Source organism: Panthera tigris, chromosome D2 (assembly GCF_018350195.1).
Source record: "Panthera tigris isolate Pti1 chromosome D2, P.tigris_Pti1_mat1.1, whole genome shotgun sequence".
Lineage (NCBI taxonomy): Eukaryota > Metazoa > Chordata > Mammalia > Carnivora > Felidae > Panthera > Panthera tigris.
The window spans coordinates 44,982,254-45,007,140 of NC_056670.1; the positions used below are offsets into that span (position 1 = coordinate 44,982,254).

At 51.1% G+C, this 24,887-nt stretch overlaps 1 protein-coding gene across 1 annotated transcript; it reads right to left on the bottom strand.

The window, feature by feature from the left end:
- Nucleotides 1–9,408: 9,408 nt before the first annotated feature.
- On the bottom strand, nucleotides 9,409–18,407 carry RBP3 (retinol binding protein 3). The gene is made up of 4 exons (XM_007093164.3): nucleotides 15,360–18,407; nucleotides 12,986–13,176; nucleotides 11,328–11,470; nucleotides 9,409–9,803 (listed from the first exon to the last, which is right to left on the bottom strand). The coding sequence occupies exons 1-4, from the start codon at nucleotides 18,405–18,407 to the stop codon at nucleotides 9,409–9,411; spliced, it is 3,777 nt and encodes a 1,258-aa protein (XP_007093226.3).
- Nucleotides 18,408–24,887: the final 6,480 nt, after the last annotated feature.

The following is a 24,887-nucleotide window of genomic DNA, read 5'->3' on the forward strand; positions in this document are numbered from 1 at the left end:
CATTCCCAGAGCACAAGAAGGAAAATCCAAACTCACAAGCACACCTCAAGTCTCTGCTTGGGTCACTTCTACTAACAGCCTCCCAGCCAAAGCGAGTCAATGACCAAGCCCAAAGCAAGTGGGTGAAATGTGCCACCTGCCCACAGGGAAGCCGTGATGAGGGAGCGGATGTAAGGTCCTACTACAGAGGCATGAAGAGTTGGGACCAGTCATTCAGCTGACACACTTGGTCCATGGTTCTTCACATGCTGAATATGTGGAAGGGGGAGAAAGGAGCAACATCCCCCCACCCACACACCCCTTATCTCTCAGCAAGCAAGCATGTGCAAAAGCTTAAGACTTAAAACATGGTGAGAATTCGGAGCGTTCTGGTTACCATTATCCACTGCAGGTTGCGCTTCTCTCGGTGACTGTTCTATTCATCTGCATTTGCTCTTGCAAACCTCAGGTCATAAACTCTGATGTAACTCGGGCCAGTTTGTGGGAAGGCCATTCGTTGGGAGCTCTTTCAAGTTAGGCGTTCTTTTGACTGGTTTCCCCTGCACTTTCAGGATTTGTTCATTTGACCAGCAGTGTCCAACCCTCTGGTGGGGCCTCTGGCACCGAGCTCAGGCTGTGGTTGGGAAGGAGCTGGTGTGGGCATCTGAGACAGTGGCCAGTGACCCGTCCAAACACCCCCCAAGCTCCATCTCTTCTCTCCCTCTCCATGCATACACAGGGTCCTGGTGAGAGCCTGTCCCACCCGGCCCACCCTCCTTCTCGCTCACCCTCTCCCCGCCTCCCACCCACACACCCAGCCATTCTGCACCCATCGCCAGCCATTCAGTCACCCATTTATTGGCCTCCCTGGGTACCCTTGCTGTGCCAGGCTCGGTGTCAGGCCCTGGGGGAGGCCCAGTGAATTAGGCCCATGGTCCTTGTTCAGGGTGCGCAATGCCTGGTGTGCAGCATGATGGATGCCAAACAAAAGCCCGTGTGGGGTGCCTGGCACACGGGAGCAGGTGCACCTCAGACCTGTGGGAGTAAGTGCAGTGCCCCCTGAGGCCTCCTGAGGAGCAGGGGCAAGAGCAGATCATCCAAGTCCAGCAGATGCTGGAGGTGCAGGTGGAGGGTAGTAGCTGGGGAGAAGGCAGGGGGGCAGAGCTACAGAGGCTCTAGGATGCTTTAAGGCTGGTGTGAGGAGGACTGAGTGGGGCCCTCTGAGATGGAGACGTAGGAAGGCCTCAAAGGACAGGAATTTGGCCCAGGGCACAGGAAGGATGGCTCCAAGAGGCACTTTGAGGGGGCCTCTGATTGCAGTGAGAAGGGTGGGCTGGAGGAGAGGAGAAGACCCCCTGAGTCATTTCCTCTGCATGTGGAAGGAGCCAGCAATGCTCCCTGCAGGCACCAACAGAGCATCTCCATTCTTGCAGGGAGGTTTGGAGGACCCCCTCCCTGAGAGAGAAAAGGGAGGCTCTGCAGGGTGGTCCCTTTACCCACAGAAGGGGGCTGGAGCTGGGGGGAACCTTCCCCCAGGAAAGGGCATCTGAGGGAGTGTGAACCTGAGGCTCCACACTATGCAGTGACATATAGCCTTTAACCTATGACAGGTGCAGGAGGTAGGTATTTAATTCCCATGTTACTGAAGAAGAAACAAACCACCGAGAGGGTAAGCTTCTTTCCTAAGATCATAGGTTCAGGAGAAGCAGCGCAAGAATAAGGCCCCAGGACCACTCACATCCTTCCCAGCCTGCCACACATCTGCTCAGCATGTGGGTCACATGGTATCATGGGTGGTTTAAAAAGTAGGATTTAGGACCAGGCATTGACCCCTTCTGGAATTTAAACTTGCAGCCTGCATACACCCCCACATTTCCTATCACCCTTTTCTTAGCACTTCTCTATATCTTGTATGCTACATGAGTTTTCTGATTTGTGTTATTTACAGCGTCTCTCCTGTTACTAGAACCTAAGCTCCACGAGAGATTTTTGCTGTTTTGTTCCCTGCTGTATCCCCAGCAGGAAGGACAATGAAGGCACATAGTAGTTGTTCAACAGACTTTTGTTGCATGCATGAATGAGATGCCTAGATCCAGTCTCGCCCCTGACAAACCCCGAGCCAGCTGCTCATAGTGTTTTGACATCTGTCAAATGGTGTGCACAGCCATCCTCTTCTGACTTATTGGATTGGTCTGTATTTCTGTAAAATCCCTTTTTAAAGTCATAAGTGCACTTAAGACCGGATAGAAATTTAAAATGGAAAGGGACTCTAGATTTCCAGTCCATCCTTCCAGTGTATAAGGGTGAGCACTGAGGTCCACTGGTGAGCTGACCTGCAAAGTGATGCAAGGGGAGTGGTGGTGAGGTCAAGGCTAGGACCCCTGAAATGCCAGCCCAGGCATCTTTCCTGACCCGCCCGCATGCCTCTAAGAACATTGCCTGTGGCCGCACACAGAATTACTAACAGCAACCGCGTCATTTTCAAGCAAGGGAGACATTTTGAAAAAAAAAAAAAAAAAGTTAATCAAATAAAAGTTATGAAGAAGCATAACAGAACATCTTCTCCCAACTCAACTTTGTAAGATGGAATTCATTTTAATAAAAACGGATGGACATGCGAGGTGCTTTGCAGCCATTTAAATTGACAAACTCCAAGATGACTTATGGAGGTGAAGACTTTGCAGTTGATTAATGTGGCAGCTCCTACTTATCACCAGACTGGGTTCCCAAAGTCCCCTTGGCTGTCAAATCCTGTCTCATCCCTTCTTCTCTCCTGCCCTTCCAGCCATATTGGAGAGTAGTCACTTTTAATCATGACTTTGCCCAAGGTCCCTCTGCCACCTTCCATACTAGTTAAGAGTTTGGTTGGTGATGTTGCCACAAAACATCACATCAGCAGGTAAGAATTTTCCTCTATAATTCTGGAGTAAGAATTGCCACATTTCTTAAATTCCCTATATCTAATTTAACCTGCTCTGTACCCTGATCCTGTAGGTTCTGGTAGGATATGCAATCTGTTATTTTCAAATTCCTCCCATCTTTCAAGTTCGCAGAAAGTTCCACAACATGCCCCGCCTAAGAAGGTAATCTCTCTTAGCATCATGCGGTCTCCCCATACTGCACCTCCCCATACAGAGGTGTCTTTGCCTCTGTCCTCCAATGTGTTCAGTCTTCTCTCCTCCACCTCTTCCAGGATCTTAGGCCTTGATGGTTTTCTGTCAATGTTGTCATTAGGCATGTCACACAAAAACCATTGAGTCAATGATCAGAAAGTCTTGGCTAATTTCTTGGAATAGGCTAGAGAAAATACCTTATAGTGGCTGGGAAAATGGCAATGTATACCTTTTTTTTTTAATGTTTATTTTTGAGAGAGGGACAGACAGTGCAAGTGGGAGAGGGGCAGAGAGAGAGAGAGAGAGAGAGAGAGGGAGACACAGAATCCAAAGCAGGCTCCAGGCTCCAAGCTGTCAGCACAGGGCCTAACAGTAGACAGCCCAATGTGGGTCTCAAACCCATGAACCATGAGATCACGACCTGAGCCTAAGTTGGACACTTAGCCGACTGAGCCACCCAGGTGCCCCAGCAATGTATATATAGAAATCTCCCAAGCAGCAACCATTCAAATAAGATTTTTAAGAGACCCCAACATGTGCTAATGAGGCTAAAATAAGACATTCGGAATTCAGGTCCATTTTAGTTCTCAATTTTAACTAAAATCTGCCTCCTCTCCCACTCCCCCAACCCTCCCCCCCCCCCCACCTGCTTTTATCTGGAAGAGAAGTGAAACCTTAACAAGGCTGGTATCCTGGATTTCAACTTCTGGCCCCTTCCTGAATCTTAGACCTTGAAGACAGGGTATCCTAGTCAAATAACTGTATAATTAGACTGTATAATTAATGAACAGGAGTGAAGTCCACTGAGCTTAGGGAAAGGGAGGGTAGAGGAGGGAGGTTGGACCTGACATCTAGAGCTCTTTTGTCTTTGGTGAAGGCTCTTTAGCGCCAGGCTGAATGCAGGCCTCAAGAGAGATTGAAAATCAGGACTGTATGTGAAATTGGTGATTCAGTTTTTAAAAAACCAATGCCCAGAATAACATGGATTTAAGGAAGCACATTAGTGGGGAGGGGGTCGGGGAGGGGGAGAAACGACCAGCAGTGGAAACCCCTGACTCCGTTATGCGTCCAGACTTGGAAGAGGCTGGGTGCTGGGCCTGGCCCTATTCTTCTGGGCACAGTAAGAGAACCCCTCACATACGGGAGAAATTCACCAGTTGTTCCAAGGCAAATTTTGCATCCTCCCTTTCCTTGGAAGGTTCTTGGCTCCCTCTGGAGGCTACAGACCTCCCCTGCAGGCCACTTCTCTTGAGAGAGGGCTTTACACACCCTGGTTAATTGTATAATTTGTTTATTTTGTTTGGAGAAGAAGTCTTGAGAGAGGACTAAAAATCATATCATAAGAGATAGATCCCATAGGAAAAAAACTTTTATTTTAAAAATAAATTATTCTCCAATAGGCTTTGATTTGTACCACTTCTTAGTGATTTTCAGACACTAATTTTGAGTGGGGGTTGGGAGGCAGTACATTCTGGAAGGAGGGTTGGGGTTCCTTAAATTTAACATCTTCTTCCCTGGTCATCTTGTGTTGTCCTGGGGTAGGAGACAGGAAGCCAGTGGCCTCTGATACCCTCGCTATTTCTAAGCCGCTTGGATTAGCAGGCTATTTTCACTTCCAGCCTCTCTCATCAGCAAGGAAGCAAGGAGGTCCTTAGGCCAGGTGGCAGCTAATCCTATGGAACCCAGGAAATGTGAGACAGGCGCCCTCCAGTGGGGATCTCCTAGGCAGGCTTCTTCGCCCACAAGTAATTTGGTATGCATCCTTTTTTTCTGAGTCATGTTCTCTCATTGCACTAAAGCTGTGTGGATAACCAAGGCCCTCACTGACACACAAACACAACCATTGGCCATGTGACGGGCTGAGTAGGCAGATGCAGGGACATAGGAAGCAGGAAGGTGAGTGAGATGGGAGAAAAGCTGGGGTCCTCCCCTCTGATGCTCCAGTGTGGTCCCTGGCCTCTGCTGGACTGGGGTCTTTGGCCAAGTCTCCAGCAAGGATCCTGATGGTGAAGTAAAGGCCCAGCCTGTCTGTGGGCTGGGGTTACCTTTGGGAGATGGGGAGGATAGCCTGGCCCGGTCCCTCTCACCACAGATCAGTGGTGCCTTGGGGGGGGGGTCCTCAAGCAGGGGGAGACCTGAGAAGGTTACATGGCAGAACAGTGGCCCTGACTGCAGGCTGGGCCACAGAAATGGGGTAGGAGGCTGTGGTGGGGATTTAGGAACCAAACCAGGACTCCAAAACAAGGGAGAGGGGAATGAACTATTAACTATTAATTCTGACAACTCATTTAGTGTCCTGGTGATTATGTAGATACCTGGGTGGGAGTGGTGGTGGGAGCAGAGAGGAGGGAGCTGGGGTTAACTCTCATATCTCTGCCCTAATTTCAGAAGGGAGGGGTAGCTGTGTAAAGGATGGGGTCCTGGGGGCAGGAGCAGATCTTATCCAGGTAAGGTGAGAGAAGGTGGAGGTGATGAGCTCATACTGGGACATCAAGAGCAAAAGGGGCTTGTAGTCTTTTGGAACAGAGGCTGCTAGGCAGCTGTGGGTCACCTGGTTCTGCCACCAGAAGAGAAGCCTTTCCTTTTCCTTTTTCTCCAGCCTTCTGTCTCCAAGCAGGTGGTAAGAGTATAAGAGAGCTGGCTCAGGAACGCTGACCCTTTCCCTTTGGTCTGCATGGGACCCTCTGGGTCTGCTTCTCCCACTATAGACCCTCTCCCCAGGCTGGGCCCAGGACCTCTTCATGGTATGGTGGGAACATCAGGGTCTTTGGAGCCAGACAGATGTGGGTTCAAAGCTCGCCTGCCCCTCGCCTGGATGTCTTGAGGGGAGCCTGGGCTGTACCCAGTATTTGATGGGCAGGCTGGGGGCTTGAGCTGGACAGTGGGCACGAAAAAGGAGCTGGTCAGCAGGACCTCAGTCAAGGTCAGCCAGGGTGGCCTATGGAGGATGTTGCTGCCATCCCTGCTGAGTAGGGGCATGACTATGCTGCCCTGCACATGGGGCACCTGGCCGCTGCTGCTGCCCAGCTATCACTTGCTTAAACATTCAACTTGTATGGGGCTCCTGAGTGAGTCAGTCAATTAAGCGTCTGACTCTTAGTATCAGCTCAGGTCACGATCTCATGGTTTGTGAGATCGAGCCACACATCAGGCTCTGTGCTGACAGTGCAGAGCCTGCTTGGGATTCTCTCTCTCCCCTCTCTCTCTGTTCCCCATCCCGCCCCCGCTTCTGTGCGTGCTCGCTCTCTCTCTCAAAATAAATAAATAAACACTAAAAAAAACCCATTCAACTTGCTTAAACAGATTAAACATTCTTCATAGGAACTTCTGATTGGCCCAGAAAGAACCCTGTGCCTGTACCCTGCTGCCAGGAAGCTGGAAAAGTGAACTTGTGGTGTGTCCAGCTTGGTAGTGGGGAAATGGTGAGAGGTGACATTGGCTGGGCACTGGATTAACCTTTTTCTTTTTTTTTTTATAAATTTTTTTTTTAACATTTATTCATTTTTGAGACAGAGAGAGACAGAGCATGAATGAGGGAAGGTCAGAAAGAGAGGGAGACACAGAATCTGAAACAGGCTCCAGGCTCTGAGCTGTCAGCCCAGAGCCTGATGCGGGGCTCGAACTCACGGACCGCGAGATCATGACCTGAGCTGAAGTCAGACGCTCAACCGACTGAGCCACCCAGGCACCCCTGGATTAACCTTTTTCATCTTCATAGCCCCAAAGGTGCTATTGTGGATCTCATTGTACAGATGAGAAGACTGAGGCCTGGAGAGGCAAAGTGACTTGCCCTGAGTTCCATAGCTGGGAAGTAGCTGTCCTGGCCTATCCATCCAGACAGGGCTCCCAAATGCCTCACTGCTTCTTAGGGAGTCTGTTTCCCACAGGATCAGATGGGGAGCGATTCTCTGAACATTCAGAGGGTGTGCCTTTGCTGGGTGGCCTAAAGTAGGGCGAATGTCCGCTGTGCTGCCTATGTAAGCCCCTGTGAATTACTGAGCTTGACTGAGTGTCCACTGACTTCTGCAGAAATGATAAGAATGGTTGTGCAGTGCTCGCTTCGGCAGCACATGTACTGAAATGTCTGTCTATGGTACTGAGAAGATTAGCGTGGACCCCACACAGGAATGATATGCAAATTCGTGATATGCATAAGAATGATATGCAAATTAAAAAAATGGTTGTCTCTGCACTGTGAAGCCCAGAAGAGAGAAGTATGTCTGTCACCCACCCTAGGAGCTGCTCCACCCCTCCCCCTATTTAAGACCCATCGAGACCTTTGCCATCTGCAAACCCCACAACACCTAGCCTGATACCGTAAACAAAATAAACAGTCAACAAATGTCAGTGGTGCAAATCAAAGAAATCCAAGTGATATACAAGGAAAACCCGTGGGAAAAAAATCAGCAATCGCTAATGATCACTAAGGTATGGTTAGGGACTCACGGTATAATGTATCTTATTTTATTTTTGGAAGAATGCTGTATTTGAAAATAATAATACATGCTTATTATAAGGATTTAAGGAAAGAGAAGAGTTCAAATATTGCCCCTGGTTCTACCAACTAGAGGAACCATTGTTTGATGTAGGTGACCATCAGATAGCTATGGGTGTGTGGGGGGCGGGGGGAGCGGGAAGGAGGAGGGAGGAGAAAGAGCCCCTAGAATATAAGCATGTAGGGGCCTCACACATCTGCCTGGATGTTAATAGGTCTAATGAAGAAAAAGGTGAAATCCCAGTATATGTGATGCTGCTAGAATTCAATCATGCCCTTCGTGTTACTTGAATCTAGCAGAAGGGAAAGGACCCAGAACGCCTTGCATCAGAGTTTTCCTACTTCAGCAGGGTTGGTTCAAGGTTTTCCAGGTGGCGAACCTCCTAGACATTGGTGGTGACCCAGGGGTGTGCCCAGATTCCACAGCTCCCTGGAGCCTGGGGAGGGGGCTGGTGGAGTCAGGGCTGTGTAGTGAGGTCAGCCCGGTGCCCTGGGGAAGTCGCCTGTGGCAGCTGCAGGCTGGACTCACCAGACAGCGAGGCCAGATGGCAACGGTCCCTCATCCTCCCTCACTCAGACATCTTGGAGCCCGGGGCTCTGAGAGCACTGATTGGCAGGGTGGGGGATGTCCTTGCTGTAACGGCTTCATCCCCACCGTGACTTTGGGCAGAGTCCTGGAGGTCTCTCACTTTTGGGTCCCTGTTGATTCTAGTGGAGTAAGGTTGCCTAGCTCCCAGGGGCCAGCCAGTGGCTGCCTTCCTCCAGGTCACCCCCGGGCTTCCTGTCTCCTCCTGGGGCTTGCCCAGTTCTGGAGGAGATCTTGGGGTCTTCAGCCCTCTTGCCCTGTTAGGAGTGGGCTTGGTCACCACAGCCAGTGCAGTGACAGACTGCCCTAGGCCAAGAAAGGCAGGCACCCAGACCACCGCCCAGGGCCACTCTACCCTCAAACAGCAATGCTGCGTGTCCAAGTGCCGCATGACACTAGAGCTCACTTTGGGGACCCTGGCGGAAGCCAGAGAACAAGGCCTTGGGCGGAACACATGAAGGGAAGACAGACTTGCTGCCAGATACTCACGTGCGTTCCTGCACCAGGCGCTGTGCTAAGCGATGGGCAGTGGGAGACCAGGGTGAGCACGATGGCTGCCACCCCTGAGGAGAATGCTGGGACAGAAATGATCCCAGGGCAGGAGGGAGAGGTGCTTTAATGGGGAAGATGCGGAGCCAGGGAGGGCAGACGGGGGACAATGTGCTGGGGGAGTGGGGGTCCCTGACCTCTGGGCCTGCACTGTCCCACAGGGGATCCGCCGGCCGCAGGTGGCCCCTGAGCCCCAGACATGTGCGTGAGGAAGGGGAAGAAGCACTTTACGTGCAGACTACCTACCAGATTTCGAAGGCTCCGTGCAAAAACATCTCATTCACAATCATTTTTATGTTGCTGAAATGATACTACTGTGGATATAGTAGGGTAAATAAATCACACTAGTAAAATACACGTCACCTGTTTCTTTTTACTTTTTAAGAAGGTGGCTACTAGAAAAGATAAAGTGACGTGAGTGCTGCGATCTGCGGCTCACGTCGTAGCTCGGTCGGATGGAGCTGCTCTAGGGCTTGGCAATTAAGAAGCATGGGTAGGAGGTACATCTGACTTCGCCTCCCCAAAATAACTACTATGGAGGGGGTTGCCTCTGAGGGGTGAGCTGCCTGTCCCTATGTGCTCAGAGATGTTGGCAATGGTGAAGAGACCATCGGGTGAACCGCAAGGGTGCCTTCAACTCTAAGCCTACCGGGGCTCAGCAGGTCCCTTTTCTGAACCCGGAGACCTCAGGCAGGACCACGTGCTGGAGTGCCCTTGGTGTGTGGCCTGGAGGTCCCACCCATCCTGGGGCTCCTCCTCGCCCTCAGCAGAGTGTGCTGGAGCATCTCCTTGGCTCTGGTGAGGGCTCCCTCAGCAGGGACAGCCACGTGGGGCACCACACCCACCCCTTCCCAGGAGCTGCCATCCACAGCCCCCACTGAGCGGGCCGTGGGGATGGTGATGTAGAGATGAGTGTCATCCACGTGGTAGGTTTGTGGTGGCTGGCAGCCCCCGCTGGTCACTTCCCCGATGACCAGTGCCCGGCCCAGCTTCTTCATGATGTAGGTAAACTCCTCCGCGGCGCCGGCTGTCAGCGCGCTGGTCAGAATGGCCACGTTCTTCTTGGAGCCGTAGCGTTCACCTGGAAGACAGAGGATGGGGAGTCCAGTCAGCACTGTGGGGCACCTGCCTTCTCCGTACTGTGTGGACCCGCAAAGAGGAAGGCCTGGGATTTGGTTCTGTGGCCTTGTGTCCACATGCAGGGCATTCCTTTGTGAGCCCCAGTTCTGCAAGTGTCAAATGGGGCTACGAGCGTGTGCCCCATCTCCAGTTTGTAAGGGCTTGACAGCTGCTTCACGCACTTCTGGCACTTTTATCTTTGAGTGACGGGAAAAGCCTTGACTCTCCCGAGGAAAGGATGCGCTTCCTCTTCATGAATCATAAGAATGCCTAACCTGCCAGATTCTCTTTTCACTTTGGACTCCCGGAAGACCCAAACTCGTGGCTTCACGACAACAGCCCTCTAGGGCAACGATGTCCGATAGAAACACAACGTGAGCCAGAAAGTGAGCCACAGATGTCGCTGCAAGTTTTCTAGGAGTCACATTAAACAAGGAAAAAAAAAAAAAGCACAGATGACATGAATCTTAACCATATTTTATTTAACTCAACATATCCAAAACAAGTTTGTCTCAAAAATGTAATCAGTAACATTGTGGAGATATTATACATCTTTATTTTTCCATGAAAAGCCCTAAAATACCTGGTGTATATTTTACACCTGTCACATCCCAATTCATATGAGCCACATTTCAGTGCTCCGTGGCTGCATGTGGCAAGCGGCTCCCATACTGGACATCATTGCAATCTAGGACCCCATGCTCTTGCAGATTTGAGTCTGTTTGTAACTCCTGGTTTTGAATACTGTTTGAATTTACAGTTCACCCGGTTCTAATTTTTATTTATGTTTTGCAGTATTTGTGAATGTGTGCCCTGGAATCTCCCTCGAATCCTTGTGTGATAAGGAAGTGTACAAATGAAAATTGTGGGGTGTTTTCTGGTCATATGCACCCTTCCTCCCACTGCTCTCCCAGCCCCTCGTCGGATGGGAGCGTAGGTTTCTTGGTTTGTCATGCTGAGCAAGGGAGTCAGAGTGAGCCTATCACCCGTGACGGGGACCACGAGAGCCCTGGCTCTACAGAGCGTGGCGCCTGTGCAGGGCAGAGACCCCATCAGAACCACAAACTTTATTCAGGCAGGTGTGCTGGGCTGCTGCTGACAGCTCAGGGAGGATGAGCACCAGAAACTCTGTGGGGTTTGGTGAAGGGCAAGGGTCCTTCTAATTCTGCTGTGCCTTGCATGCTGATGGTTGTCGTGGCCAGAACGGAGGGCATTTTGGTTTTAGAGAAACCGGCATTCAGATTTGGGCGCTTCCACTTATTAGCTAGGTGATGTTAGACAAGAGACTCGACCTAGTCAAGGCTCATCTAGAAAATAAGCATAATGGTAGAATTTTGTAGGGATTAAGAATCATATGTAAAAGTGTAGTGCATGCAGAGCTTTATATTCCATTTACTGTTACTTTTCCCTGGACCCAAGCTGTCTTTCCCTGATTTTCCAGAAGCTTCTAGAATGAGAACAGGAAAGGGAAAGCGTCTGTACATACCTGCGAGCCGGGTGTGGGTCCAGAGCTCACTGACAGAGTTGTTGGGCCGGCTGTAGATTTTGTCCAACAGAATTGGAGGACCTTCATCAAAGAAGTAGGAGCACAGGGCAGAGATGGAGGAGGTGGGGCCACCGATGTTGAACCTAAGGGAAGGGAAGTGGGGGTCATTGGGGCAGAGCTCACAGGGAGGCCCTCGGTTCCCCTCTGGGAGCCTGGGACCTTTGCCCTGAGGAGGACACTAATTCCAGGCAGCCTCCCTGTCCCATCCTTCTCCTGCAGAATTCTATGGTTGGCATTTCCCAGAGTACAAGTCTCTTGAGAAATTTCAAAACACTGGTGCCATACCTGCCCTTTCTGATCACATATTAATACATTATGTGATACATATTGTGTCCATTACATTAAAGGCTCTGACAAGTCCTGCAGTCATGAACTTGCTGATAGATTTTCCTCATTTACTAACCATAGACTCCTCTCCACACCCATGCTGCCTGTGAGGACACTATTTTCCCGGCTGCATTCTCTATAATTTCATAAGACCCACTGGGCATTTTTGTTCAGGTCTCCTAATGAGCTGCTACTTAGTACAGCAGAGTGCTCAGAGTTGTGGAACCACACTGGATGGGGAGTGGAAGAGTGGGGGAGGCGACAACCTGTGCCTGTCCTAGGACGTTCGGATTTGCCCTGTTATGTGAACTCTTTGGGACCCTGTCTCCTCATCTGTGAATAAGAAGTGTGGGCTGGTGATATGATAGGAGTCTCTTCTGGTTGAAGGTCTAGGGTGGCCCAGCTGGGTTTAGGGCCTTTGACCTCAGTGTCTGAAACTCCAAACCTCAGGTTAGAAGGGTCTGGAAGCACTCTGTAGGCTGGGCCACTTCCTTTTTTACAAATGTAGCCACAGAGCCCTGGGAGAGGTTTTGGAGAACAAGCCTCTGAGATCTGGAGCCCTCTAGTGACAGACAAGAACCACAGCTGAGCTGCAGACAAGCAAGTCATGACTTGGCCAAGCAGGCAAGTCATGACTTGGCCAATTCTGGCAGCCTGTCTCCTGCAGCTACAAAGTGGGGTTCTGTATCCCTGGGGGAGCAGCCTGCCCCTCCCTGTGTCCATGGAGGCAGGGGCCTGGTTGCTGGGGGTGGGTATCTACCTAAAAGCGTCCCTCCACCAGCCATTTTGTGATGCAAAGAATTCTTTTTGCCACAATAGTGGCTTATTTTCACATTCTCTCGGGGACTCTGGCTTTCCAATTCTCATGATCAGGGTGGTCACAGGCTGACTTTGTATGACATAAGAGGCACAATGCAGGTGGTGGCCTAGCTAGCTGTCCCAAACATGACTGATCACCAGAATCACCCGGGGTGATGCCTTTCAAATACACAGATGACTGGGCCTCACCCCGGAGCTTTAGATTCAGTAGGGTCACGTTAAGCCCCCAGAATCTGTTTTTAAAGTCTCCCTTCCTCCTCTCTCTCCACTGAGTCCTATGGCCAGGCAAGTTTGGAAACCACAGGAGTAGCCCAGTGATTCTCAGCCTGGAATTAACACTGGGATCATCTGAGGAGCTTAGAAAGATCACCGATGTTGGGGTCCCCCACGGCCAATTACGCCGGAACCCCTGGGTTGGCTGGCCAGAGACCTCTGCCCCCCCAGCCACTGACCTCATGTCAATGATCATGGCATCCGTGTGCACGATCTTCTTCCAAACATGCTCCACCAGCAGCTCTGACACCTGGGTGAGCAGCTCACAGTCCCCAAACGTGTCAAACCTCAAGTAGCCAAGGTTGTCCTCAAACACATTAGTATGAAAGGAAAACTTGATCAGGTCCTCAAAGACTTCAGGGGAAGGGATCTGAAAAAAATGGGTGGGGGTCCAGCTCAGTGTCAGCAGAGGAGCAGATGTTACAGCTCAGGAAACCGGGCACCACAGTTTCCCTTTATACGTGAAAGATATTGAGGGTATGGGAGGGAATTAACATTTCTGAAGAAGGTTTCCAATGGAGCGCCTAGGAGGTTATGTGGGTGGTGGGCCTAGGATGTGGACCCAAATGCGGTTGGCAGACTCCTTACAGAGAACGTTCATGCATGTCAAGCCCACACCGCGGTGTCCAGAGCTGCAAGGCCCAGGCGTGGTCTCCACTCTGAGTCCCCTGACCTCACCAGATACCTCCTGATGGTTCTGAGTTCATCTTCTTCCCTAGGGCTGGGAGGGAAGACATTAGCTAGCTCCTGGGCCCCTGAACCTTTAGAAGGGGGTTTGGCCCTGTGCTGAGCACATTACAGCCCTTACCATCACCATGAGGGCACCCTATAGCATCCCCATCCTTTCAATGAGGACACTGAAGCACAGAGTGATTAAGTAACTTGCCCAAGGTCACACAGCCAGTAGGTGGTGGAACCAGAAGCTGAATCCATATGTGACTCCAAACCATGAATCCTGGCGATGCTGGAAAGGAGTGAGTCCTCGATTTGGAATCTGGTGGCCCTGTGAGTCCAGCACAGTGCTGGCACATTCTAGGCTCCCCCAACATGTTTTGTGCCTCATCTTCTCTCTCCAAGACTGCTAGAAGGACACAGGCTCTGTGGGCCGGAATGTTAACTGGGACACCCAGCCTCCAGGGTCTGCTTTGCCCTTAGTCACAAGCTCTTCAGCCATGGGTCACACTCCTCTGCACCCCTCTGGGTTTCCATTTCTCTTTTTGTAAAACAGGGATGATGATTCTGCACTAGATGCTTCTGGTGCCCTTGGCCCTCCTCTGATTTTTGCTACAACCGCTCCTCACCTGACAGGGCCTTGCCTCCAGCACACCCCTATGTCTTTCCATTGTCGATTTCAGGACCTTCTCCAAGCTGCCTCAGAGTTTGAGAGAGTTCATGTCCCCAGGGGGACCTTTAGCCAAAGAAGGACAGGAACTGCTGGGTCCCGTCTGTAGATGGACGGCTCCAGGAAGCCTTCCCCACACTTGTTAGGGTTCTATAGGAATTTTAGGAAGCAACAGCTTCCATAATGCCCTTACCCATCAGCTTTTCCTCCTTTCCTATCCCATTCTCCCTGCCCCCTCACTTCTGCTTCAAAGACGGCCTCCCACCTGAACTGCCTGCATCCTAGACCTCCTTTCAAGGGACCCTGAGACAAATGTTGCCCTGACTACTTGTGACTCTGCCACAAAATCACAGAGGATAAATGATGTGGAGAGATGTTGTAAATATCGCTTCCCGATGAAGCTCTTAGCTTATGGGAGTGTCTGATGAATCCATGGCCACTGGTCTAGAGAACTTCTCTCTCATCCACCCAGCAGCAAAACTCCTCAACCTTGATTTACCTTTTCAGTGTTTTCCCCAAATGCCATTGCCGGCTTCGAATATACTGACCACAATAGCCTGGCTCGGAATTTGCCATCCAGCTGGCCCTTGGACCAGACTGCACGCCCACCAAGTGCAGCTCCTTCTGGAGGCTTTGCATCATGGGAGGGGAGGAGAAGGCAGGTGGTGCCTGACCACTGCCATGATTCTCCAGGCTGTGCGCCGTCAGCACCCCTGACCATGCCACAGCCTGTGTCTAGGCTCCATGCTTTAGCTCTGAGGCAACTGTGAGGCCAAGACCTCTGCCTGCTCCTCTCTCTCCATCTGAAACCCCACGAGGCAGGCAGGTGGTGAGAATGAACACAAACCCCGCATTTCCAGGGGACGAAACCGTAGTGACTTCTCATGACCTGACCTTTTCGCCAACACTGATGATGAGAAGTGCTGCAAACATTTGCCTTCCACCCCGCCAAGAGTGCCACTCCTTCTATACCAGGGGTTTTCAAACTGAGTCCTCATGGGTTATCAGTGCTCTACAGAGGTGCTCAGGGACACCAGAAGAAGAAGGGATGACAGGATGAGAGGAAGGGAAAGATGTGACTAATGAGAACTTAAACACGAAAACGAGTCTGGAAGCGATTGCCCGGCACTGTGCACAGAGCCCTGGATGTGCAGACAACCAGTCGGCTCATGGCTGGGACTGTGCTAGGCTCAGTCTCCCTTGTGTCTCACCTGCATGGGCACAATCCCAGGAATGCGGTCCTTGGCATCCTCGGGGATATGGGCTGTCTTCAGGTGTGGGTCTCCGGACAGCATCTGCAGATCGGCCCCCAGCATCTCAGCCAAGGCCCCTTCTGAGGTCACCCTTGAATAGCGGCTCTGCATACGGCTCAGTTTGGCCGCCATCTTGGCCCCCAGTTCAGGGGAGGCATAGTTATCGGCTACCAGCTTCCCGGCTGTCTGCAGCACAGTGGGCACCTTGGCCCGCAGGGCCACTATGTCCCGGGCTGTGGAGAGGGCCTCACTCATGGGCACGGTGATGTCGGGCTCCACCCCAGCCAGGTCCCAGGCTTCGCCTGTGGTGGCGCTCAGGGCCATCTGCGTGGGCATGGAGGCGTATAAGGGGCTACTGCCCACCTGGTAGATGCCCACAGAGAGTGCCCCTCCAGCTGTGGGCTCCCCAATGATGGTGGCCCGCTGTAGGTCCTGCATGGTGTGAGCAAACGCCTCAGCTGCCGACCCGCTGATGTGGCTCATCAGGATGTAGAGGTCTTTGTGCGGGCCGTAGCGCTTGCCAGCCACCTGGGGCAGGGTCCACACTTCCGTGACCCTCGAGGTCGCCCTGTCAAAGACAGAGTAGAGGTGCTGGCGGGGCTCTGCTTCAAAGAAGTAGGAGCAGAGCAGCGGCACAGCCGTGGAGTAGCTACCAGGGTTGTATCGCAGGTCGACAACCAGCGAGGCTGTGTCCACCAGCCTCTGCCACACCAGCTGCACCAGCTGTGGCCCGATGGCCTTCACCGTCTCCAGCTCGGCCATGGCGTCGAAACGCAGGTAACCCAGCCGGCCAGGCAGCACCTCTGTTTTAAACAGGGCTTCGATGAGGTAGGAGACCTCCTCTGGGGAGGGCACGACAGGGGGTGGGGGGGGCACCTCCTCGGCCACCATCTCACTGGGGCTGTGGAACACCAGCAGACGGTGGTCCCCAGACATCTCCTGCAGGTCGGCCGTGAGCTGGGAGGCCAGTGACTCCAGGTCCACGGCGGTGCGGTAGGCCCCCTGGGCCAGCTTGGCTCGAAGCAGGGCACTGGTCTGCCCGATGACCTCTGGCCGTGCATAGTGAGCCTCGACCAGGTGCCCCGTGCCCTCCACCAGGGCCTCCAGGCTGCGGTGGAACTCCAGCACCTCCTGGGCCCTGTCCAGGGCTTCCTCGGCCAGCACGATGGCATCGGGCACCACGCCACCTCCCAACCAGCACTCGCCGTGGTTGTCGATGAAGGTGAGCACGGGCACGGTGAGCACCAGGCCACCCTCCGGCGTCTCCAGCAGGGGCACCGTGCGGGTGTGCAGCAGGCTGCCCGCGGTGATCTCGCCCACCAGCGTGGCCCAGCCCAGCGACTGCATGAGGAAGGCCAGCTCCTCGGCCGCAGTGGCGGTGCGGTGGCTGGTGAGCAGGTACACGCCGCGCTGGGTGGGGTAGCCCTGGCCCAGCAGCTCCATGCGGCTGAAGTGCTCCTGCGTGATGTTGGTGCGGCGGTCATAGGTGGTAAAGAGGCGCACGGAGCCGTTGTCGGGGCCCTGGAAGTAAGACAGTAGCAGGGGCACAGCAGAGGACGGCCCCCCGGGGTTCTGGCGCAGGTCCACGATGAGGTGCTCCGTGCCCTGCAGGGGCGCCCACACCTGGCGCACAATGTAGGGGCTTAGCACCTCCAGCACGGAGGCATCGGCGAAGCTGTCAAAGCGGAGGTAGCCCACGTTGCCCGGTAGCACCGACACCTGAAACATAGAGACCACCAGGGCCTGCCGGGCAGCCTCGGCTCTGGGCACCGTGGGGACTACCTCCGGAGGCTCGTCCTCGCCAACCTCGGGCCCAGAAGAGGCGTCCTTGGCCCTCACGGCCCGCACCAGGAGCCTGGGGTCTTCAGACACAGTCTGTAGGCCAGCGTTGAGTTTGGTGACCAGGTCCTCCTCCGAGACTACTGCGGAGAAGTCCATGTTGGCCAGGTGGTGCAGCAGGCTGGGCACACGGTCCACCAGGGTGTAGTAGGTCTGCAGCGCCTCCTGCAGGCGCCGGACAACTCCTGGGAGGGCCCGGCGCAGAGTGAGGATGGCCAGGGCTTTCTCTAGGGCCTGCTCGGCTGGTGTCCCCACACAGGGCAGCACCCCACTGCCCTCCCATGTCTGGCTGCCCCCTCCCAGGGGCCCTAGGGACCTGGACACGGGCACAGTGAGGAAGAAGTCAGACTGGCCTATCCTCAGCTTCTGGAGGTCCAGGGCACCCCCCACAGTCCGCTCACCCACCACGATGGCCCTGCGCATCTGCTTGAGGATGTAAGTGATGTCCTCAGCCACGCCCCCAGTGTGGCCGCTGGTGAGGACCACCACATCCTTGTCGGCACTGTACCTTTCTCCCAGCACCTGGGGCAAGGTCCAGATCTCAGTGGTCGTATTGGAGGGACGGTCGTAGATGGTATCCACATGCAGGACCGTGTTCCCTGGGTGCAGGTAGGAGATTACGTACGGGATGCCGGAAACGTGGCCCCCGGTGCAGTGCCGGAGGTCCAGCACCAAGGCAGAGGTGCCCATGAGCTTCCTCCAGACGCTGGCCACCAGGAAGCCCCCCAGCTTGCTCACCACCTCCTGGCTTGGGATGTCGTCCACACGCAGGTAGCCCACATTGCCCTCCAGAACCTCGTGGCGGATGCCCTTCTGCAGCCGGGCAAGCATTTCCTCTTTTGTGAGGTTGGTGAGTGCTGGGGCTTGCCGGGGAGCCTCGAGGGTGCTGGGCTCATATGAAATGACCAGGCGAGGGTCGTTCAAGGAGCTCTGCACCCCAGTCGTCAGCACATGGGCCAGAGTCTGAGGGTCCGAGATGGCGAGGATCTCACGACTCTTGATGGCCTGCTCGATGGCTTCCTGCATCCCCATCAGGTTCTCCGGGAAGCAATAGTTATCCAGGAGGACCTTGGCCATGTCCAGCACCAGGCTTGGCTGGAACAGGTGCGTGGGGCCAGCCAGGCCACAGAGCAGCATGGACAAGAGCAGGGCCCATTCTCTCGTCATGGGGATCCAGAAGGAGAGCTGGCTCCCAAGCAAAAGCTCCCTTGACTGTGTGTAAGGCCACGGCACTGCCCTGTGCGGCTGCCTTCCTCCCTCGTCCTTCTCAGCGGGTGGACAGAAGGTCCGGGGCTAAACTCGGGAGTTGGGGTGCGGCTTCCAGCTCCAGTAAGCCTTTAATCCTGTCTAATTCAAGCGCATCAGCCCTGGGGACTGGGGAGAAGGGCCCGAAGTGGTTTGACCCAGAAGGTATGTTGGATCTCATGCTACTGTGCTATCTCTGTGTATAGTAATCTGAATAGCCACCGTTTATTTGCAGTGCCTGCCGCATGCTGGACTCCGTGCTTCATGCTTCACAAGGTGACAGTTTTCACCAGAGCCTTGCAAAATAGAGCTGTTAACCTGCTGGAAATAGCATCTTCCCACTACACTGGGTGATCCACGCCTCTGGAATTAGGTAGAGCTCACTGGAGGCCCGGCTCCGCGACTCACTGCTCTGTGGCCTTAGGGAAGTATCTTACTTATTGTGCAGACCACGTGAGAAAATATGTGTAAAGCATTTCACGGTTTCAGGCAAGACGGAAGCATTCCATCACTGATAAGTTCTCCCTGGTAGGTATTATCTCTGCTGTAGAGCTGAAGAAATAGATCTCAGTAGCTTACTGAAGCCCATCACCTTAGGGGTGAAGGGGACATTGAGAAGAAGTCTGGGGGGACTGCAGTCAACCCAGACAGTGCAGAGGCTGAGTCTGGGGCTCCCATCTACTTCAGGGCTTGCAGCTTTTTTCTATATCTTGGTAATGCATCCAGGGAATTGGGGTGGTCCCCCCCTCCCGCCACCACAACAGCTTTCAAACAGTAGGAATACGATGTCCGGACCTCCATGCAGGATGTGGTGAGTGGGAGGGGCATCTGCCTTCTAGACACCATGGGACCAGTGATTCTAGGTCAGGTGAGGTTAGCTCTGAGACCTGACAAGTGTCCATTCTCCTGGCTAAAGAAGACCCCCTGCTGGGTAAGGGCTCAGCTCTGGCCCGCTGCTTGTAGGAAGAACCCAATTGCAGGACTTAGGTCTCTGTGGTCCCAGACCTCACAGGCATCCAGATCATTCCCTCACCTGCACAGAGCATACAGGCCTGTCTCAGGTGAACAGCTGGACTCTTAGGCTCCCAGATCTTGCTCCTTGGCATGGAAGGGACATGGGTCCTGCTGAGGGCTGATTTGCCACAGATCTCCAAGTGTATCTGCCATGGAGCCCAGAGTCTAGAAGCCCTGCTTTGTCTCCGCACCCCTCGGAGGGTGGGCACTTTCCATATTTATCAGACAAGCACGGCTCAGACTGCACAGCCAGGAAGAGCGCTGGGAGAGCAGCCTGCCTCCACTCTTCTCACTTTGTCCTGTTATTGCCACCACACACTTCTTGAGTCGTGTGGGCAGCAGGCAGGCACACATGTGTCCCTCAGCAGGCACCCCTGCAGGAGGTGCCCCGGGAGACGGGGGGCTTTCTCAGCGCCCCCGAGAACCACAATCCGCTCTCTGGAAATCGTTGTCTGAGGATGTTTACCAAGTGGTTTATGAAAGCCAAAGAGGTCAATTAGCTAAAACAAACATGTTTTTAGCTCATTAGGATTTGTTTAATGCCCAAGTGACATATGGTCACATCACTCCACTATTTGCAGCCAATGAGGTGAGGCTGATTTATTATAACAATAAGGCCTCCTTAGTCCCTACTGGGAAGATTGGGCCTTTCACTCTGGCCCCAACTTGGGGAATGACGTCTCAGAGTATGCCATCCTGGGCCTCTGAGGGCACTTCTCTGTCATTGCGTGAGCTCAGGCAAAGCCTCTGGACCAGGAAGTACAGAGGATAAAGACAATCAGGAAAAGGTCCTTCTTTGGGGAAGGTGCTTCTCCTGGACATTCCTTAAAATGCAGCCTCAGGATGGGATTCCTGCAGCTGTTGCTGGGCCCTGATTTGTGGGGATGGCCCAGAACCTCGCAGAGGATGTGGAAAACAAAATGAGGGTCCATTTCAAGTCATCAGGGGGGCAGAGTTAGTGCCTGCAAGGGGATGTGATGTGTCCTCTTGTGGGTGTGGGAGAAAATTCTGTCCCCAAAGTTCTCCAGTCTGTCCAGGAACTAGGAATGTTCTCTGGTCCCCAGGTGAGGGGGAACATAAGTACTTGGCAGTCAGCTAAGGACAGTGTACCTCAGACAAGTCCACAGTGAAATCCAGGAGGAGAGAAATTCCACACGTTCCCATCCAGTCCTTGCTAGCCATCAGTCTAGGGGGCTACCGAGAGTCCCATGTGACCTTGGGTTGGATTTTGGAGTTGGGATGAAGTCAGAAGCCCCTGCCTCCCTGTCACTTGCACAAGCAGCCATGTGGACAGAGATGTCAAGAGTACAAGCTTGGGAGCCTCTCCCCTGACCAGCCCTACTACCTTCTAGGGTAGAGACCTTTATTAAGTAACATGACTGCTCTGTGCCTCTTCTTCCTTGGAAGGGAAACAGGATAAAGTTGGCATTGTTGCAACAGTGTTGGCAGGTGTAACAGAGAAGCTGAGGACTCAGTAGAAGTTGGTGAGGGGCAGCCTATGATCAGAACTCCCCTGTGGGGGTGGGGAGAGATACCCCAGCAGGCAGAAATTGCCCTCGGGCCCCTGGCATATGGAATGTTTCTGAGGCCCCAAACCTTCCATTGGCCTCGGTGTGTCTGGAGAATCTGTATGCCTGAGAAAAGCTCGGGCTTAATGTTCACCCCAGAGCACAACCCGCAGCGATCCAAATGTCAGATTAAAAGGGGGATGAAGCACAGAAGATGTGCTGTTGGGATGGTCACATGGAACATGCCTGGAGCCTGGGCAATCCAAGAAGGAGCAAATCACCTGTTACATTACAGATTCACTTTTTGCTGTGGGCAGAGGCCTTATCTCTGTCTATTATCCATCCATCCATCCATCCATCCATCCATCCATCCATTGTTTGATGTTTATCTTCCCCTCGATGTTCTTTATGGACATTTTCAAGCAGTACAGCCAATACCCATGTACTTAGATTCTAACATTGACATTTTATTACCCTTTCATTATCTCACCTCTATCTCTCTGACTCTCTCCCTAAATCTCAAACCAACATATTTTTTTTTGGATGCATTTCAAAGCACGTTGAATCTTGTCTTTATTTTAATCCTTTTTCTTTCTACTCTTTAAAAAATAAGAGTGAAACATACTGCTTTTTACAAGTTAAAGAATTCATAAATGTGTGAACAATCTTTTTCCAAAGCCATTCTAACCCAGCCAATAATAATATGTATTATACATACATAAATGTTTAATGTGTAGCTGTCCTCACCTTTCTCTGCGTTCATACATGGAAGCACATATGCAGGAGATGTATTGTCCATTCACCCATGGATGCTTATCCATCTGTCCATTTGTTTAGTGTTACCTATGTATACATAGTGTCTATACTGCATACACATAGTAGTTTGTATCTCGTTTTACTTACTTAAGCATACAGCAGAAACAACCTTCAATGTTGAAGCCTATACATAAAGTTCATCCTTTTAATGGTTGCATCGTAGTCCTTGATAATTTACTGATCTTTTGCTTCTGTTTTTTGCTTCTATGGTTATAAACGTTCTCCAACATGTGTTCACAAGGACTAGTGCTTCTTGTTTCTGTAGACTAACTGTCCAAACCTTGGCTCAACGAATCAACGAGTACGTGTACTTGTTCACTTCAAGTTCACTTATCATAAGTTCACATGCACTTATGATATTTTCTTTATCATATTTTCAGTAACTTTTAAATTATCTAATAAATGTGTATTTTTTCTGTTTTTTTTTTTAAACCATGTAATTGATGTATAATCAACATACATCGAACTGCCTGTATCTGAAGCATACAGTCTGGTTTTGACATGTGTATTCACCCATGGAGCTATCACCAAGATCAAGGTCATGTATATTTCCCTCTCCCTCTGTTTTTCCTCATGCCTGTTTGTTACTTACCCCTCACCCCCTTGCATTTGCCTTCTGTCACCACTGTGGGTCAGTTTTCATTTTCCAGGACTTTAAATGGGATTATAGTATGTGTACTGTTTTTTTTTTCCCTGTCTTTTACTCAGCATAATGATTTTGAGGTTCGCCTATGTTGCTGAGTTCACCATTCGTTTATTTATTTCATTGCTGAGTAGTAGTCCACTGTATACCACAATTTTTTATCCACTCACAGGTTGATGGACTCGCAGGTTGCTTCAGTTATAGAACTGTTACAAATGCAGCCGTAGTGATTGTTTAAGTAGAAGTCTCTGTGTGGGTATATGTGTTTATTTTCACTAGAACAGAATATATGTCTAGCATTTTAAGAAATAACCTGTTTTCCAAAACTGAAACTTATACCAGCAGCGTATGAGCCTTCTAATTCCTTCACATCAATGCCAACAATTGGTATGTATGGTCAGACTTTTTGATTTTAGCCGTTCTAATAGGTATAGAGTGGTTCCTCATTGTGATTTTAGCTGACATTTCCTTGATGACTAATGGTGTTGAGCATCTTTTTATATATTTATTGGCCATTTGTATATATTCTATGATGAAAAATCTGTTTAGGTCTTTTGCCCATGGGTTGGGGCGGAGGTATGTCTGGGAGTAGAATTGCTGGGTCATGAGGTAATTCTCTGTTTACCTTCTTGAGGAACCGCCAAACTGTTTTCCAAAGCAGCTGCACCATTTTACCTTCCTGCCAGCAACATGTGAGGGTTTTGATTTCTCCCCATCCTCATCGTCAACACTCATTCTCATCTGGCTTTTTGATACTAGCCATCCTAGTGAGTGTGAAGTAGCTTTGATTTGCATTTCTTTAGTGAGTAACAATGCCCGCTATTTTTTCATATGCTTATTGGCTATTTGTACAACTTCTTTAGTGAAATGTCTCTTTGAGTCCTTTGCCTCATTTTTAAATTAGGACAGTTGTCCTTGTATTATCGAATTATGAGCACTTTTCACATGTTTTAGGTACAAGTCCCTTATCAGATATATGATTTGCAAATAGTCCCTCCTATTCTGCGGGTTATCTTTTCACTTTCTTGATGGTGTCCTTTGAAGCACAAAAATTTTTAATTTTTTAATTATGTCCAGTTTACCTGGTTTTTCTTCTGTTGCTCTTGCTTTTGGTGTCATACCTAAGAATCCTTTGCCAAATCCACGGCCATGAAGATGTATCTTTCGGTATTCTTCAAGAGTTTTATAGTTTTAGCTCCTATATTTATTATGTCTTTGATCCATTTTGAGTTAATCTTTGTATATGATGTAAGGTAGGGGTACAACTTCTTTCTTTTGCTTGTGGAAGTCCTGTTTTCCCATCACTTCCTCATTTGATCTTCAGTAGTGGACCCAAGGAACAAGATGTGTGTGTGTGTGTGTGTGTGTGTGTGTGTAGAGAGAGAGAGAGAGGGAGGGAGAGAGATGATTTATTTTTAAGAAATTGTCTCAGGCAATCAATTGTGCAGGATGACAAGTCTGGAATTTGTAGTGCTGGCCCCTGCAGGCTGGAAACCCAGGCAGAGTTTCTATGTTGAAGTCCTGAGGCAGAACTTCTTCTTCATCAGGAAACCTCAGTCTTTCCTCTTAAGGCCTTCAACTCATTGGATGAGTCCCACCCACATTATACAGGGTAATCTGCTTTAATTAAAGTCAACTGATAGTAAATGTTAATCACATTCACAAATACCTTCCAGCAATATCTAGACTAGTGTTTGGCCAAACAGCTTGGCACCAAGCTTTGTTGACATAAAATTAACCGTCATTGTTGATATTGTGATATTGTTCCCATTTTATAGGTGAAAACACTGAGTCCTGGAGAGGTCAAAAGTCTTCTCCAAGGGCACAGTAAGTAGCTGAGTGAGAACTTGAACTGAAAACGAGCTCCAAAAAGTCATTCAGCCCTCACATCCACACGAGGCCTTTCTGTTTGTTCTGAGAACAGTCTAGGCTCAGAGAACACTTGAGTACTCTGCAAACAGGTTCCAGAAAGAACAGTTTCATCGACCACAAATACACACATACTGCAAGTGACTTGAATTTCTCTAAAACCTAAATTCCTCATTCCACTGGCCCTGAATTTTTAGCCCCAACGGTGCCCTACTTCTCACCAAATGAAGTCAGACTTAGATTTCCTCAGCTCTCTTTCTCCAGATGTCCAGAATGGCTTGGGCTCACTCCTCCATCTGTTCTGCCAAGGCCTCCAAGAACCGCACTTGCGTTAGAATGGCCTCTCCTCTTTGGTGATCCTGTGAGAGTTTGCTTCATCATCTTCTATCCTCAGCTCTTAACAATGTACTGTGTTACCCTGTCTCCCCAGGACTCGGCAATTCAGGGGTTCGGCCCAGTGCATGGCCTAGCCTAACTAGTAAGGACGGCCCATCTCTGCTGGTTTTGTGCGTGTATGTGTGTGTACATGGGTATGCACGTGTGTGCACACAG

What these genes read in the sequence shown, in the direction of transcription:
- RBP3 (XM_007093164.3), bottom strand. Translation starts at nt 18,407, where the DNA reads ATGACGAGAGAATGGGCCCTGCTCTTGTCCATGCTGCTCTGTGGCCTG. An exon ending in CTGGGATTGTGCCCATGCAG is followed by an intron (nt 13,177 to 15,359) that starts GTGAGACACAAG and finishes CATTTTTTTCAG; the next exon opens with ATCCCTTCCCCTGAAGTCTT. An exon ending in GACCCACACCCGGCTCGCAG is followed by an intron (nt 9,804 to 11,327) that starts GTATGTACAGAC and finishes TCTGTCTTCCAG; the next exon opens with GTGAACGCTACGGCTCCAAG.